This window comes from Oenanthe melanoleuca, chromosome 10, assembly GCF_029582105.1.
Source record: "Oenanthe melanoleuca isolate GR-GAL-2019-014 chromosome 10, OMel1.0, whole genome shotgun sequence".
Taxonomy (NCBI): domain Eukaryota; kingdom Metazoa; phylum Chordata; class Aves; order Passeriformes; family Muscicapidae; genus Oenanthe; species Oenanthe melanoleuca.
In genome coordinates this window covers 16,709,782-16,723,355 of record NC_079344.1, presented here as the reverse complement: position 1 = coordinate 16,723,355, position 13,574 = coordinate 16,709,782, and the positions used below count along the sequence as shown (strand labels likewise).

General features: G+C 49.8%; 2 protein-coding genes across 9 annotated transcripts in view; one reads left to right on the top strand and one right to left on the bottom strand.

The window, feature by feature from the left end:
* Positions 1 to 1,220: 1,220 nt before the first annotated feature.
* Positions 1,221 to 7,626, bottom strand: SENP8 (SUMO peptidase family member, NEDD8 specific). Its single transcript, XM_056499567.1, has 2 exons — positions 7,522 to 7,626; positions 1,221 to 3,459 (listed from the first exon to the last, which is right to left on the bottom strand). Exon 2 carries the CDS (start codon positions 3,429 to 3,431, stop codon positions 2,793 to 2,795), a length of 639 nt encoding a protein of 212 aa, XP_056355542.1. The 5' UTR covers positions 3,432 to 3,459; positions 7,522 to 7,626; the 3' UTR covers positions 1,221 to 2,792.
* A 48-nt stretch (positions 7,627 to 7,674) lies between these two features.
* The window catches only part of MYO9A (myosin IXA), a 164,929-nt gene continuing 159,029 nt past the window's right edge, over positions 7,675 to 13,574 (top strand). For 6 of the 8 annotated variants that reach the window (XM_056499559.1, XM_056499556.1, XM_056499561.1 and 3 more), the window contains exon 1: positions 7,675 to 7,984. The gene's annotated coding sequence lies outside the window, so the exon portion shown is untranslated. The remainder of the gene's footprint in view (positions 7,985 to 13,574) is intronic. The other 2 variants (XM_056499563.1, XM_056499562.1) reach the window with 1 other exon arrangement.

Here is a 13,574-nt window from a genome sequence, read left to right as displayed (position 1 = left end):
GGGGACAGCCCATCCTCTCATGGGGACAAGGGGACGGAGGATGCACTAGGTGGCAGCAGAGGCTGCGAGATGTGACACACTGGTGGCAGGGCCACCCTGGGGACTGCGGTGCCGGGGGAGGGAGCTGGGCTGCAGCCCCACGCTGCTGGGATGGGCAGGGTGAGCCTTCCTCTTTCTCCTCCTCCTCACTGCACATCCACAACCCAATTCCACTTCTTTTTCCAGCCAGGCCCATGCAGCAAAATGCATGAAAATGGCCCAACTTGAAAACGGTGGTGGGCACTGGTTAAGTGGGGACAGGGGTGGTGCCACCTGTTTTGGGCGGGATTTAGCACCCAGGGGTGCCTGGGGGGCAGGGTCTGGTTTCTTCAAAGCCCTGGCATTATGGGGCTGTCAGCCTTTGATTCCGTGGGTGACCTGGAGGATGAAAGGCGCAGTCCTGTCCCTGCCAGGGACTCACCCAGCTTGTTTACCCGGTGGAAATGGGTTTAGGGCTGTTTTTCCAACAAAAGAGTTGGTGTTTAGTGGATCCAACCTCAAAGTGAGGCTCTAGGTCCCAAAAAGAGGTTTAGAGATTGTGGACTGGGGAGAGGGGTTTGGTCTGATGTGCCCAGCCTGATGTTTGTTGGGTGCTCCAACAGCAGCTTGGAGTGCAGGGGTCCCTGTGGTGAGCCCAAGCCAGGAATGTGGTCTCCTCTCAGAACTCTGGTTACAGCCAGTGGTGGGACAAGTGGGTGCAGTGACGTGTAGAAAGTTTGGAGGAGCACTGGGATGAACCCACAGTGTACTTTGGGGGGTCTCTGCTGCCCAGATGTGGTTGTAAGGCTCTGGTTTTGTTTCCCAGCTGGTGTCTGCCTGCCCGGTTTGGTGCATGTTGGCTCTCCCAATGACACCCTGCTTGAGCCTATTTGCTTTTCTTTGTGTAAAGAAATGCCATATAAATGTCTTGGGTGCAGGGAGTGTTCCTGGATGCTCACTTTGCTGGCCTGGAAATGGATGAGCACAGCCCCTGCCCTCCAATCTCCCTGGTGTTCCCCACGTCACACCCACCATCCCGTTTTCTGTCCTCCTCCCTCCCCAGCCCAAGCCAACCTCTAAAAATAGGACTGAGAGATCAAATCAGCCAAGGCAGCACTGTCAGACAGATGAGTCAGAGCCATCATGCTGTGACACTGCACCACAGCATTAGCAGGGACACAAGGACTGGATGACACCAGGAATTGCATGGTTTGCTCTGAGTTTTATTCGGGATTTGGGAGTGGCAGTGACGTTATTTTCACAAAGCCCCTCAGAGTCCAAAGGGAATCCCCTTCAGTGAGTGGCTGGATCCTGTTCTGGCTCCAGCTGAGTGGGTTTTCCAGGGAGGGCTGGTGCTAAGACTGTTTCCTGTCCAGGCAGTGATAGGAGGGCGGGGAATGGCCCCAACCCTTGTCAGGCCCCAGTGCTGCTATGAGGGTGTTTTGGGGCAGCCTGGGCTGATTTATTGACTTTCACTTGGAGAAAGGGAAGCCCTCCATCCCCTCAGTGCTGTGCTGCTGCACACATCAGTGGTGAAGAGCTCCAGCTTAAAAATAATCCTTCCTCAAGGGTTGTATTTAACCTGGATTTCCCTTCTCAGATAGGGGTGTGGTTGCTCAGCTAGACACCACCTGAGCAACCTGCTCTTTGCTTCTCATCTCTGCTGAGATTATTCCTTATCCTGCAAAAACATCTCAGTTTAATTTTTATTTTCCACATTGCTAAGCCTGTCTTTGAGGAGAGGATCCACTTTGGGATCCCAGTCATCATCCAGCATGGGAAGAGATGTGTTCAGTTTTCTGAAGTGCATTGAGGACTTCAACGAGCCCACAGTTATCTTTGGCTTTTATACCTCAAACTCTGTCCTTTTGTTCTCCCTGGTGTGTTTTTTTTTCTGTCAAGTAACAGAACTGGTTTTGTGTTAGAGCAGCGACCACTAACAAGGGTTGGGGAGCACTGATGAACCCTCCGCACACAGAGACAACCTAAAATCCTAATGAAAAACCCTAGACTTCAAAGAGTGAGTGTTACTTTTCATCTCAATTTTCTTTTTCTAGGACTGGCTTTCTCAGCTTCCTATTAATCTTCCATCAGTTCAGAGTTGGGTTTTAATTTGTAATAAGAACAAACAGGGGCGGGGGACCAAAGAAAGCCAATCACTGTGTGGCCAAGGAGCACCTGGCTGATGAAAACTGACTTTGATTTTGTCCTGTTCTTAAATTAATTGTACCATTTCCTTTGCAGTCTCATCTTTTTGCAGTGACATCTCAATGTCAGGTTTTCAGGGGTACAAATCTTGGCTGCTAAATGCCACATTGCTCCAATACCATTAACAGGAGGCACAAACTAAAACTGTCCACATAAAGCACTCTGGGGCTTGGGTTTAAAAAGCATTTGCTAAACCTGGCTTGGAAGGACAATGCCTGGAGCCAACTAAAGCCACCTGATGAGGGTGTGTTGCCTGCTGGGCACAGTGGAGAAGTCTCTTTAGCAACCTGTTTCGCCACAGTGATTACTGTAAAAATTTACCATGGAGAGGGTTTCTTTGAAAGCAAAGTGACTCTTGTCATTAGAAGTTGAAAGGCCGGTGATTTTGAGAGGAGAATAAGGCTTTTCCTGGAGGGAATGGGGTGTTTGGGGGGTGTAGCCATGCTAGAGGGGTTACATTCTTTTTCTTTGGGACAATCCTGCGCATGGGCATCTCCCTCAGGCACTGGGGGTGCTGCCTCTAGGACTGGGAAGGCAGTTTTTGGGGGGCTGAAGGTGCATCCCCATCACTTCTGTGCCAGTTTTGTGATGAGAGCTTTCCACTCTGACCTCTTCTGCGTGATGTAAGAGGGGGTGAGGAGCTGCAGCAGAGGCTCCATGCGGCCCTGGAAGTAGCCATGGCACAGAGCCTCAGCATTGCAGATCACATACATCCCACAGTCGTAGCTGTTCTGCTGTGCCGGTGCCTTCTCCTCCACAAAGGTGGCTTTGCCCCCTCTTTTTCCCAGAAAGGCCTCCAGTTTCCCTGCCACTTGCTTGGCATGGGCAGAGTTGCATTTACTGTGGGAATCGTAATGGGCAAAGCACTTCTTGTCCCTGAAATAAACCAGTAAGCTCCAGTGGGTGCCCCCAGCAGCCTGGCTGGAGTTGTCATTGATAGGCAGGAACAGCAGCTCCTTGTGGAGAAGGTCCAGTGGCTGGAGGAATATGGCTATTTCTTCCTGACTAAGGGCACACTTGATGAACTGAGCCACCTCGGGGCTGATGAAACAAACGCGGTGGCTGAACTCCTGGAACTGCTGGTTGGCGAAGTACTCGAAGGCGAAGCCGATGATGTGGTCATTGAGCCAGTTTGGGGGCTCCAGCAGCGCCACGTCCGACTGCCTCAGCAGGCTGTCCATGTAGCTGAGAACCACGGGGTCCATCCTGCACTGCTCCAGGGCACTGCCAGAGCTGCAACAGACACAGGGAACACGGCTTGGGAATTGGATCACACCTGGGTGTGACACAGCCCAGCAAACACCTTGAGTTCTTTCTCAGCAGCTGTAAGTGAGAGCCCAGGATTCCCCACCCAGATGGATATTTGCAGGACTAGGAGCAGATGGAGAACACAGCAGCAACCTGCTGTGGCTCCAGTGAGATCAACCTTCCATCCCGAGGATCTGAACCTCACAACAAAGGAGTTTCAGAGCAGTTCCTGCACAGAAACCAGGAATGATCCAGAAGTCAGGTGGTGTTTGGGTGTCTCAGTGTTTTACCTGTGCAATGGCAAGCACTGGAGTTCTTTGCATCACTGGTATTTCCCTAAATAAAAACCTTTTGGGGCTGTCTGACAGACATATTGTGCCTTTCTCTGAGCACAGAGTGCCCCAGCTCTGTGCCAGAGGCATGACCTGTTCCAGGAGAACCTGCTGGTCCACCAGCATAGGAGGCACAGCCTTGAGTAAGGAATAACAAAGCAAGATGAGATCACAAACAAACCAGTTCCCGACCATGGGAATCTTTATGACAACTCTACGTAGCCAGGATTTAGGAGATTTTCCATAGGGAAATCTGATTTGGAGCATCTCTGTCTACTTTGGTTTTCCTTTAGCTCTGACATCCCACAGCCCTTCCAGGCTCCTCAGTGCTGTGATGCATCCTCAGCCTCTAGCTCCTTTCCTGGCCAGGAAACTTGGGACAGGGGTGACATGAAGCTGATTTTGGCCTCACCCTTCCCTCCTCTGTCCCAAAGGCAGCATGAAAACATCTTCAGATTTCTAAAAGCCTCGTGTGAAAGCTCAGAATGATAAGATCACTTCAATGATTCACTATAAATAAGTCACCAATTTTCCATTATGATAAAGAAGAATGAAGCAGGAATGTTAGGAAGAAGAAGATTCACACTTCTTATTGTGACATGAATCATGAGGAATAACCCTGCCTGGCCTGGGATGCATAAATTAAGGGATTTATCTCTCAAAACTCTTGGCAAGGTCACCTGGCACATGAGAGGCAAGGAACAGAAAGGATGAGCCATGGTCCGTGTGTAAGACTTGGGAAGGAAGGGCCGAGGTGAGTGTTTGGGGCATGAAACAGCCAGTGAGTGTTCACATGTGGCTGGAGGATCCCAGAGATGCCGAGCAGCAGGAGTCACCAGAGGAAGGGAACAGCCCTTGTTTATGCTGAGCCAAACACAATGGTATTTGGACACGCTTCCGATCTTAATGAGCTTCAACTATTTCCAAGCTCATGGTGCAAACCCTTCCAGTATAAAAACAAGGAATCCAAACAGAATCCCAGTAACTCCTCAGCCTGTCAGAATACAGCCTGGTTTAAAGATCTCAACATACTCCAAACATCCTGTTTGGGGGTTTAACGTGGGCACTGCTGAAATACTTCTTGCATGTGCCCATGAAATGCCCCAAATTTTCCTCTACATTGTGTTCTTTCTGCTTCATCTTGTCCTGGACATGTAGAAGTCCAGCCAATAGCTTTCCATTCCAGTCAAAAGGGAATTAAGGAGGGAAGCGTGTCCCCTGCTCTGTTAATTTTCCACTGTGCAGAAACATCATTGTGGTTTGTTTTTTTTTTTTTTTTGTTTTTTTTTTTTTTTTTGTTTTTTTTTTTTTTTTTGTTGGTTTTTTTTTTCCTGTCATGACATTTGGCAGGTTCTCTAGTCAGGAAGGAGAATGCAAGTGCTTAATTGCCACTAGCTACTACTTTTAATTTTGTTGCCATCTGGTATTTGTGAAACTGCCTGTGAGTTCCGTGGGATTACTCACCACATCCAGCTCCAAGGAAAACCCTTGGGAGGCTCCCTCAGAGCCAGGTTAGGTAAGCAGGAAGGACCAAAACAAAGTGGTGGGGCTGTGAAAAGCCACTGGTGAGGTGGTTCTGTGTGGGGGAACCACCCATAAGAGCTAAAGATGGATCTGCAGAGGAGCCAGGACGTGGATGCAAGCCTCTGAGGAGTGTTGAAATCTCGATGTGGATTGGGAGCAGCTCTGCTCAGCCACAGCCAGGACTCTCTTCCTGAAGGCTCAGGCACGCTTTGTTCAGTTTCCATAAAAATAGGAATAAATACTGGCACAGGCCTGGAACATTTGCTGGAGGTTGCCAACAAGTGTCTTGCTGGTTTGTTTTATTTGCATATTAGTAGTTGGAATTTGTGCAAACTCCCTGGAATCCTCATCTCCTCCAAGGGATTTCAGCTGTCCCATTTCCAATACAAAGAAAATGGGGAGAGAGAAAGGAGCATTTCAATACAAACACCATAATTCCATTTACAGATTTGAAAATGGTGCTGTGTTGCATCAATAGGGCAAGAGGTCAAGTTTCCCTCACTTAAGTTATAATCATTTAACAAATTAGCTGCTGACATTAGTGCCAGTTCAATCCATTAATGGATGGGGCTCCTTTGTGTCCAGATGCAAGCAAAGCCTGTGTTTTTCAACACTTGACGAAAAAACACCCCAGACCTGTCATTTTCACACCATTAAAGATAATCCTCTGCAGGTAATTGCTGAAGGCACTTGAGAGCCAAAAGATGAGACTTCTTCATAACTGAGTGTAAAGAGGCAGTGACAGAGCAAAGGGAGTGTGAAGTAAGGATGAATCAGATTCCTAGAGTCTATTTCTATAAATTAAAGGTGTTAAGAACCTCCAGAGTGAATAGTTTAAGGTGACACGTCACTAGAGTCCTGTTCCTAATTTAAAGAACATGGAGGTAAATAGGAAAATGGTCACCTGGAAGACAAAGAATCCAGACTTTATCAGGGAACAGGAGGAAGGACAGAGAAGGTTTTGTCTTTTAAAGATCAAGAGTAAAAGACCATATGGTTTAATTTTCTATTCACTTTTTCTGGAAATACGGGGTTTAGATAAAATGTCTGGATAGTTGTTAATGAAACAAGATCAGACAAGGAACATTAATTTCTATTAGCCAACAGGAGCCAGGCTGGGTGACACCTGAATCTCTGGACTTATGTGTTTCCTGGTAGAGCCAGAGGAGAAACACAAGGAAAATTAAACAACTCAACCAGAATAGAAGAGTAGTTGTCTCCTTTTTTGTTATATATAAATAATTATCTCTGCAGCTGCAGGTTATAATTCCTGTATGATACAAAAACATCCTACTTCTGAAGGTTCAGCAGGCCATGAGTGCTGAAATCAGAGGAAAATATTCCAAGTCTGTACTCACTATGGCCAAACTTCTCTGTTCAGGACAAACTCCCCAAACCAGAGACTCTGCAGCCAAACTCAGAACCTTTCTTGGTGCCACAGCATCTCCCAGGGCACAAAACCAAGAGCCACAGGAACAACACGCAATGGGTTTTGCTCCCCAGGATGGGGTTGACCAAAACCTGGAGTTTAACAGGAAAAAACCCTCAGCGACCAGAACGCCTGAAAACGAGCGATGGTACCGGGAATGCCCCAGAGGTACCGGCGGGATCCCGGCTCAGACCCTTAATGCGAATGCCATGCACTCACCTCCCACGGAAAGGGTCTCATCCAGGGAGCAGTAGGGAGCACGGAGAGGGAATATAACTTACCTGAAAGACCTGGAGGTCACAAGAATTTGGTCAGGAGTGAGAATTCGGTCAGGGGAAGGGATTCGGGCTGTCCCACGCCCCACGGAGGAGGAGCGCCGTGCTGACCCCGAGCCTGACCCCGAGCGCGTCCCGGCGCTCAGGGCCGGGATCAGCGCACCTCGCTCATCCCGCTGCTCTTGTGTGAATAAACGGGAATTACAGGGCAAGGACAAGGGCCTGGCTGGGGCGGGAGCAGGGACCACCCACAGCACTGTAATACACCTCCACTCCTTTACGCATTTTACCCTTTTTTCCCCTTAAAACGCAGGCTCGAAGCCTCCGGGCCCGAGGCCGGCCAGCACTGACCCCCGACGGCTGCGGCCGGCGCGACCCCCAGACACGGCGCCCAGCGCCGGGACCTTACCTTACCTTACCTTACCTTACCCCACCATGTCCCACCGCGTCCCCTCCCGCGTCCCCTCCCGTGTTCCCCGGCTCTTACCCGCCGCCTCATCGCCCGCTGCCGCCGCTGCTCGGTTGCCGCGCGCTGCCGTAAAGCGTCCGCGTCGTAACGACGAGGGGTGGTGTCCGTGGGCGTGTTCGCGGCGGGGCGGGGCGGGGCACGCGCCTCCCTCCCTCCCTCCGCCGGGCGGGCGCGAGAGGGCGGCGCGCGCGCGCGGGCAGTCGGGCAGCGCCCGGGCGGCGGCGGAGGTGGCGGGAGCGGCCGTCCGCACCCCTCCTTGCCGGGACCCACGGACCTGCCTCAGCACCGATCCCCCTCGGCTCAGACCCCCGAGAAGCCTCCTCGGCACCGATCCTTGGGACGCTCCTCAGCACCGACCCTCCTCATCACAGACCCCCGGCACCTCTATTCGGAACCGTCTCCTTCAGCCAGCGACCCTCGGGATCCCCCTCAGCGGCGGCGGCGGCTGCGGGCGAGGGATGCGCCGCGCCCCGACAGCCAGGTGAACGGTGGCGGCGGCGGCGGGGAGCGGAGCGGAGCAGGGCGGGGGCCTCCGGTGCGCACGTGAGGTGGGAGCGGTGGGGCGGGGGTCGTGAGGCGAACCCCGCCGGAGCATCGCGGGGACCTCGGGAGTCTTTGTTCGGCGGAGGAGGGCGAGTCTCCCCGGCGTCAGGGGGTCTGCCCGGTGTCGCGGAGTGCCCCCCGCGGGGTGGTGCGGGATCCTCCCCGCCTGAGCCGTCCCCGGTGGGTGCGCGGTGCGGGGCAGCCCCTCCACCCCCCACTCCCCACATGCACGGGGAGCCGGTGCCGCTCACCCCCATCGCGGGTGGGTGGGTTGGACACCCAGAGCATGGAAAAAACAGCCGGGTGGGAGGAGATTTACCTCAGAGGCGTCCCCAGTGTCACCAGTGGGGCCGTGGGCTGCAGCCCTGAGTGTGGCAGCAGCCCTGAGGCCACGGCTGTGCACATCGCGACGGGAGCCGGTCGCGATCGCCCGCGGACGCCCCGTGGCTCCGGCATCCCGGTGCGCCACGCAGAGCCATTCCCGAGTCCCCATCAGCCATTCCCGAGTCCCCATCAGCCGTTCCCACCCGTCGCAATGAGGTATACCTGGCTTTGCTTAGCGCAGTGTTGGACTTCACGGCAGATCCCACCCTGGCACGCCGGACCCCTGTGGGAGCACTGCTCCTCCGAAGGTTAAAACAGACGATATTTCTTTCTGGAATTTTCCTAAACGTAGCCAAAACGGCCTTCGCTTTATCCCAAGGAAATAACCCCCCTCCGACGTGACCTGCGCTAGGACCTGCCGTGAGTTCGGAGCCGGGCGTTTTGCCGCCCTTCTGCTTCTCCTCCGGCTTCCTCCTTCTCCATGTACGTTTTCCTATCCCCAAATCGAGCCGACGTTGATAAAGTGGGGAGCGTGAGCTCAGCAGAAATCATGGCTTTCCAATCCCTCGCTGCAGCGCGGTCCCTGCCCATCGGCAGATCAAAAAAATAATCACGTAGCGGCAGAGGAAGGAGATTTGCTGCTACGGGAGGAAAACCGGCGCGGTGTCTCTCTCAGTCGATAACCAAGCGCTGTAATAAATCGCTCTTAGATTGCTAGGTGTGGAATTGGGTTTCTGGCTGGCTCAAGTGCTTTCCTGACTCTTTTCCCATGGGACTGCTAGGAAATCGCAGGGGAGCGTTGTGTTCCCATGGAGAGGTGCACGGATGCTGCGGTGATGGGCTGTGAATCCTTAAGCACGACCTTACAAATCTGACCTTAGCTGTAAACTAGGCTAGGTTAGGTTAGAGCCTGTGCTAGGTTAGAGCCTGGGCTATCCCTGAAGAGCATCATCTTTCCAGCCCCTCGCCCTACAGTCACACAATTTCCCCTCTGTCCTTGAGTAAACTCCCCCATTTCAATGGCTTTTCTCATTTTTACATTTAATTAAATAAGACGGTTTTCTATGCCTTTTTTTTTCTCACTGAGACTCTCCTAGCCTTTGCCTCTCTCCTGGCTGTAATTTTTGATCCCCAAGACTGTTTTGGAAGTTGTCAGTCAGGCTGCTGATGGCAGGGAAGGTAATTCAGCAGCCCTGGCACACAGCTAATAATGATTTTCTTTCCTGGGCTATCGATGATGATGCAACTGCATATTTGTTCAATTTTTTCTTTATTTATGTATTTATTGTGATCAATGTATAAATCAGGCAGCTTTAGAGATTTTTCCTATGTGTTGAAAGGCCTGGTGACCATCAGCAGCACTTGGAAAAAGCTTTATTGGAATTCATCATGTATTTAAAATGTAGATCTGTTTTGTGAAGTTATTTGTTCTGTGCATTCACTGCTTCTGTTATGTTTTTTTTAAACTCCTCATTTTAACCTTTTTTTCCTTCTTATTTTGGGTGGGAAAGCTGCATTTTAAGATGAAAGGTATCAAATGCCTGATATAACTATTGATGTTACAGCATCCTTCACAAATACCGGTACTAAACCACTCAGACAGTCAAACCTTTGGGATCCTTTGCTAGGCAAATCTGAATGCTTTATGCCTAAATAATTTGTATCTGGGATGTTTATGGTGCATTTTTCACAAGCATTGATCAGGTTTGCTGGAAAACCCCTGAGAATGTGAAGCACATGAGGTGGGGCACTTGGGAAATGTGAAACCCAAGTTATCTGTGCAGCCTTAATTTAGCTTGTGTCAAGGTATGGCTGGACATGAAATGCTCATCCCCTGCTTGGTTTCTGGAGTACAGTTCTTCTGGGTGGAAGAACAGATTGCTTCTTCACATGCCCACAAGTCAACAGGGGGAGTACTGGGAGCACAGGGACAGTGCTGGTCCCTCCACTGGTTTTGCAGCTCGGCACCACCAAACTGGGAAGGAAGACCAGGGTTGGCCATCACATCCTTGGGACCACATGTGTCCTGTAGTCCTGGAGCTTTATTACCTCAGGTCTGGGGAAACTAGGAGCAAACTTCCAGTGTCTGAAAGGGGTGTACAAGGAAGCTGGAGAGGGAATCTTCATCAGGAACTGTAGTGCCAGGACCAGGGGGAATGGCTTCCCACTGCCAGAGAGCAGGGTTAGATGGGATATTGGGAAGGAATGGTTGGCTGAGAGGGTGGTAAGGCCCTGGTACAGGTTTCTCAGAGAAGCTGTGGCTGACCCATCCCTGAAAGTGTTCCAGGCCAGGTTGGACAGGGCTTGGAGCAACCTGGGATAGTGGAAGATTTCCCTGCATGGCAGAGGGTGGAACAAGATCAGCTTTTAAGGTCCCTTCCAGCCCAAACCAGTCTGGGATTCTGTCATTGAAGTGTGACCAGAGAGTTTCTAAAGCTGTTTGGGGTGGTTGGTTTTGGTGAGTATAGTGTGGCCATTTTCTGCCCAGTTCTAGTTCTTGCTCTAAACCGTGCAACTTTTGAACTCAATTCTTTTAAAAATACATTTATGAGGGAGCAAACAAGGTCGTTGAACCACTGGAAGCATCTTAGCCGGTCAAACTTGATTTCAGAAATTCCTACGTTCCCTCAGTTTGTAAATAAAGGGAATTTGTGTTCCCTCTTGCACGCGAAAACACCAGGATTGAAGGCATGAAGCTCCCAGCCTAGGCCTGGACTCTGGCTCCCTGAGATGGGCTGGCTGCAGGTTTCAGCTTTGAAACATGTGAGTTTTTTGTTTTGAGGTTTAAAAGAGCATCTGAATTTCTCAGGCTTTGTCCTGCATGCCGACATTTGCTTCACTTCCTCTCGAGTGAACGGGATTTCTCCCCTCTCGACAAAGTAAACATGAGCATAAATATTTAAAGGATCACGGCTCAAGTTTGCAAATTGGAGACTTTCTCTAGCATTCCTTTGGACAAAAGCAGTAGCACTGGAGATTTGGTGTGTGTCTGGTGCTTCCCTGCTATGGGGAGAAGCTTGGTAATTCCTTGGGCTTCGTGCTGCAAAAATACTCTGCTGTGTTTTCAGGTTAGATGGCTGAGATTATCACAAAGCTTATGGGTTTCTTATGGAATTTTAAGGACAAAATGCTGCTGATGGGATATCTATGGATCATTGGAATTGAGATTGTTTTTGTGGAATTTTATTTTTCTTTACACAGGCCACATTTTTCCATAGGTTTTGGGTATATGTGTGAAGGCACAGGTGTTCAGAGTTGAGACAATAGAAACCAAACACGTGAAACTTGCCAGATAATGGATGAAAACAGGAAAAAAAGGAAATGGAATAGTCTTTGTTTTCTTTGTTTGACTCTTTAATATTAAATCTCGTTCTGTGTTTGACAGGTCGAACACCATGGTGACATGAACGTCTCGCTCCTGTGGTTGTGTCCATGTCTTAACCTCTGTGTCTTGGGATTAAACCTGTAAACTTTTTTGTTGTGGAACTCAACAAACCATTTGAGCTCAGAAAATACGAAAATTCAGGAGGGAAGGCTATTGAATGTGGATTTTTAGAGTTGAACTAATTTTTGCGTCTGTTTTTAAAATATTATCAAGAGTTGCACTTTTGTTAGACCTTGTGGTAGCTTTATTCTGTCTGTAGGGGGGAATCTATGGATCCCTTTTTCACGGGTACCTGTGGAAAAATCTTGCAGGTGAGGTGAGAGTTCTATGCCTTCACCACAATGGCTTTTTATTCCTAACAAAACCCCCATGATCCTAATGCTTTCTCTGATGGAGAAATGTAGGCTCCCCTGGGTCAGAAGGGAACTCAAGAGGTCACTTGATCCAAAATCCTGCTCCCAGCAGGATTGTCTGCAAAGTCAGATTGGGTTCTTCATGGCTTTAGGTGTCTCATGTCTGTTGTCTTCCACCAATGGTTTGCAGGCTGCAGGAGGAGAAGGGAAATGAAGTGGTTTGAGCTGTGTTTAGGTAGGAGATGTCCAAGCAGAATGAGATTATCCGTGATCCACTGCTTGCAGAGCATAGCCTTCCACTTGCAGCCTGTTAAACTGCTGCTTCCTACTGCCTTTCCATGAGTTCATTAAGCTGGTCTAGTCACAGGCTCCAGTTGAAAGAGGATCTGGCCTGGCTGAAGTTAATTTTGGGAGGAGAACAGTCCACATCCATTTGCTGATAATCAGCACGAAGCTGGCAAGTGACTCCACAGTGTTTTGGTGGAGTTTTCAGAGTTTTTCTAGGCAAAATAAAATAAATAAATACCTTTGATTTGAGGATTGTTGTTACTCTTCTGATTACTTTCTGCTGTTAAAGTCTTGCATTGCAGTTTCTCATTAGGCATGGATGTGCATCCCTTTGGGGAGGGATGAGATGTCTCTTTGTGTAGGGCTCTCATACGCCTTTGGCTGATCACACCGTGCCAAACCATGGTTAGATAAAGCCATGGGTCATAGTTTTGGGCTCTGCTGGTGTTTTTTGTCAGCCCTTTTTTAGAGTTTTTCTAAGCTCATGAAGAGACAGAGCATGGTGTTCAGCCAGGCAAATTTTTTTTCCAAGGGAGATGGGACTCAGGTGGAAAGGCTGTGGTGCAGTGAGGATGCTCTGGGTAGGACAGCAGTGAGGCTGGGTCATGTCAATGCCATCATGGAAAACAAAGAAGAGAGGAGCTACAGGAGTTGAGGCAGACAATTATCCTGGGCAGATACACAGTGTGTCCAGGTTTGGGTATAGATACTTGTGCATTAAGCATCCAGATCCAAGCTTGAAGTTTCCTTGGACCCTTTGAGATCTATCTCTATATCCTCTGAAAGAATATTGATATTCCTTAGTTGGATCCTGTCTCTGTTGATGTGAGATGAACATAGAAATCTCTGTGGAGAGCTCAGACAACTGGGTCTCACACAAGCTCTCATCTCACTCACCTGCAGAGATATGTTGCTTTTTTTTGCAGCTAAGTTCCTGACTTAAAATAAGATGCAGGCATAGCTCTGCTGTGGTCTCCTGTCATCTCTCTGTTGGGTTGTAGTGTGTTTTTAAAGACCTCTTCCAGGTCCTGGAGGGAGTTGATGAAATCCTTGTTGGTGTTAAGGCCCCTGGGGATAGAATGGCTCTATGTGTCCCTTTGAGGGGAGGGCTGGACCCTTTCAACCCTGCTAGTTTTGGTGGTTCCAACTGTCTGCTCAGCTTCTCTTGGAAAAACCAT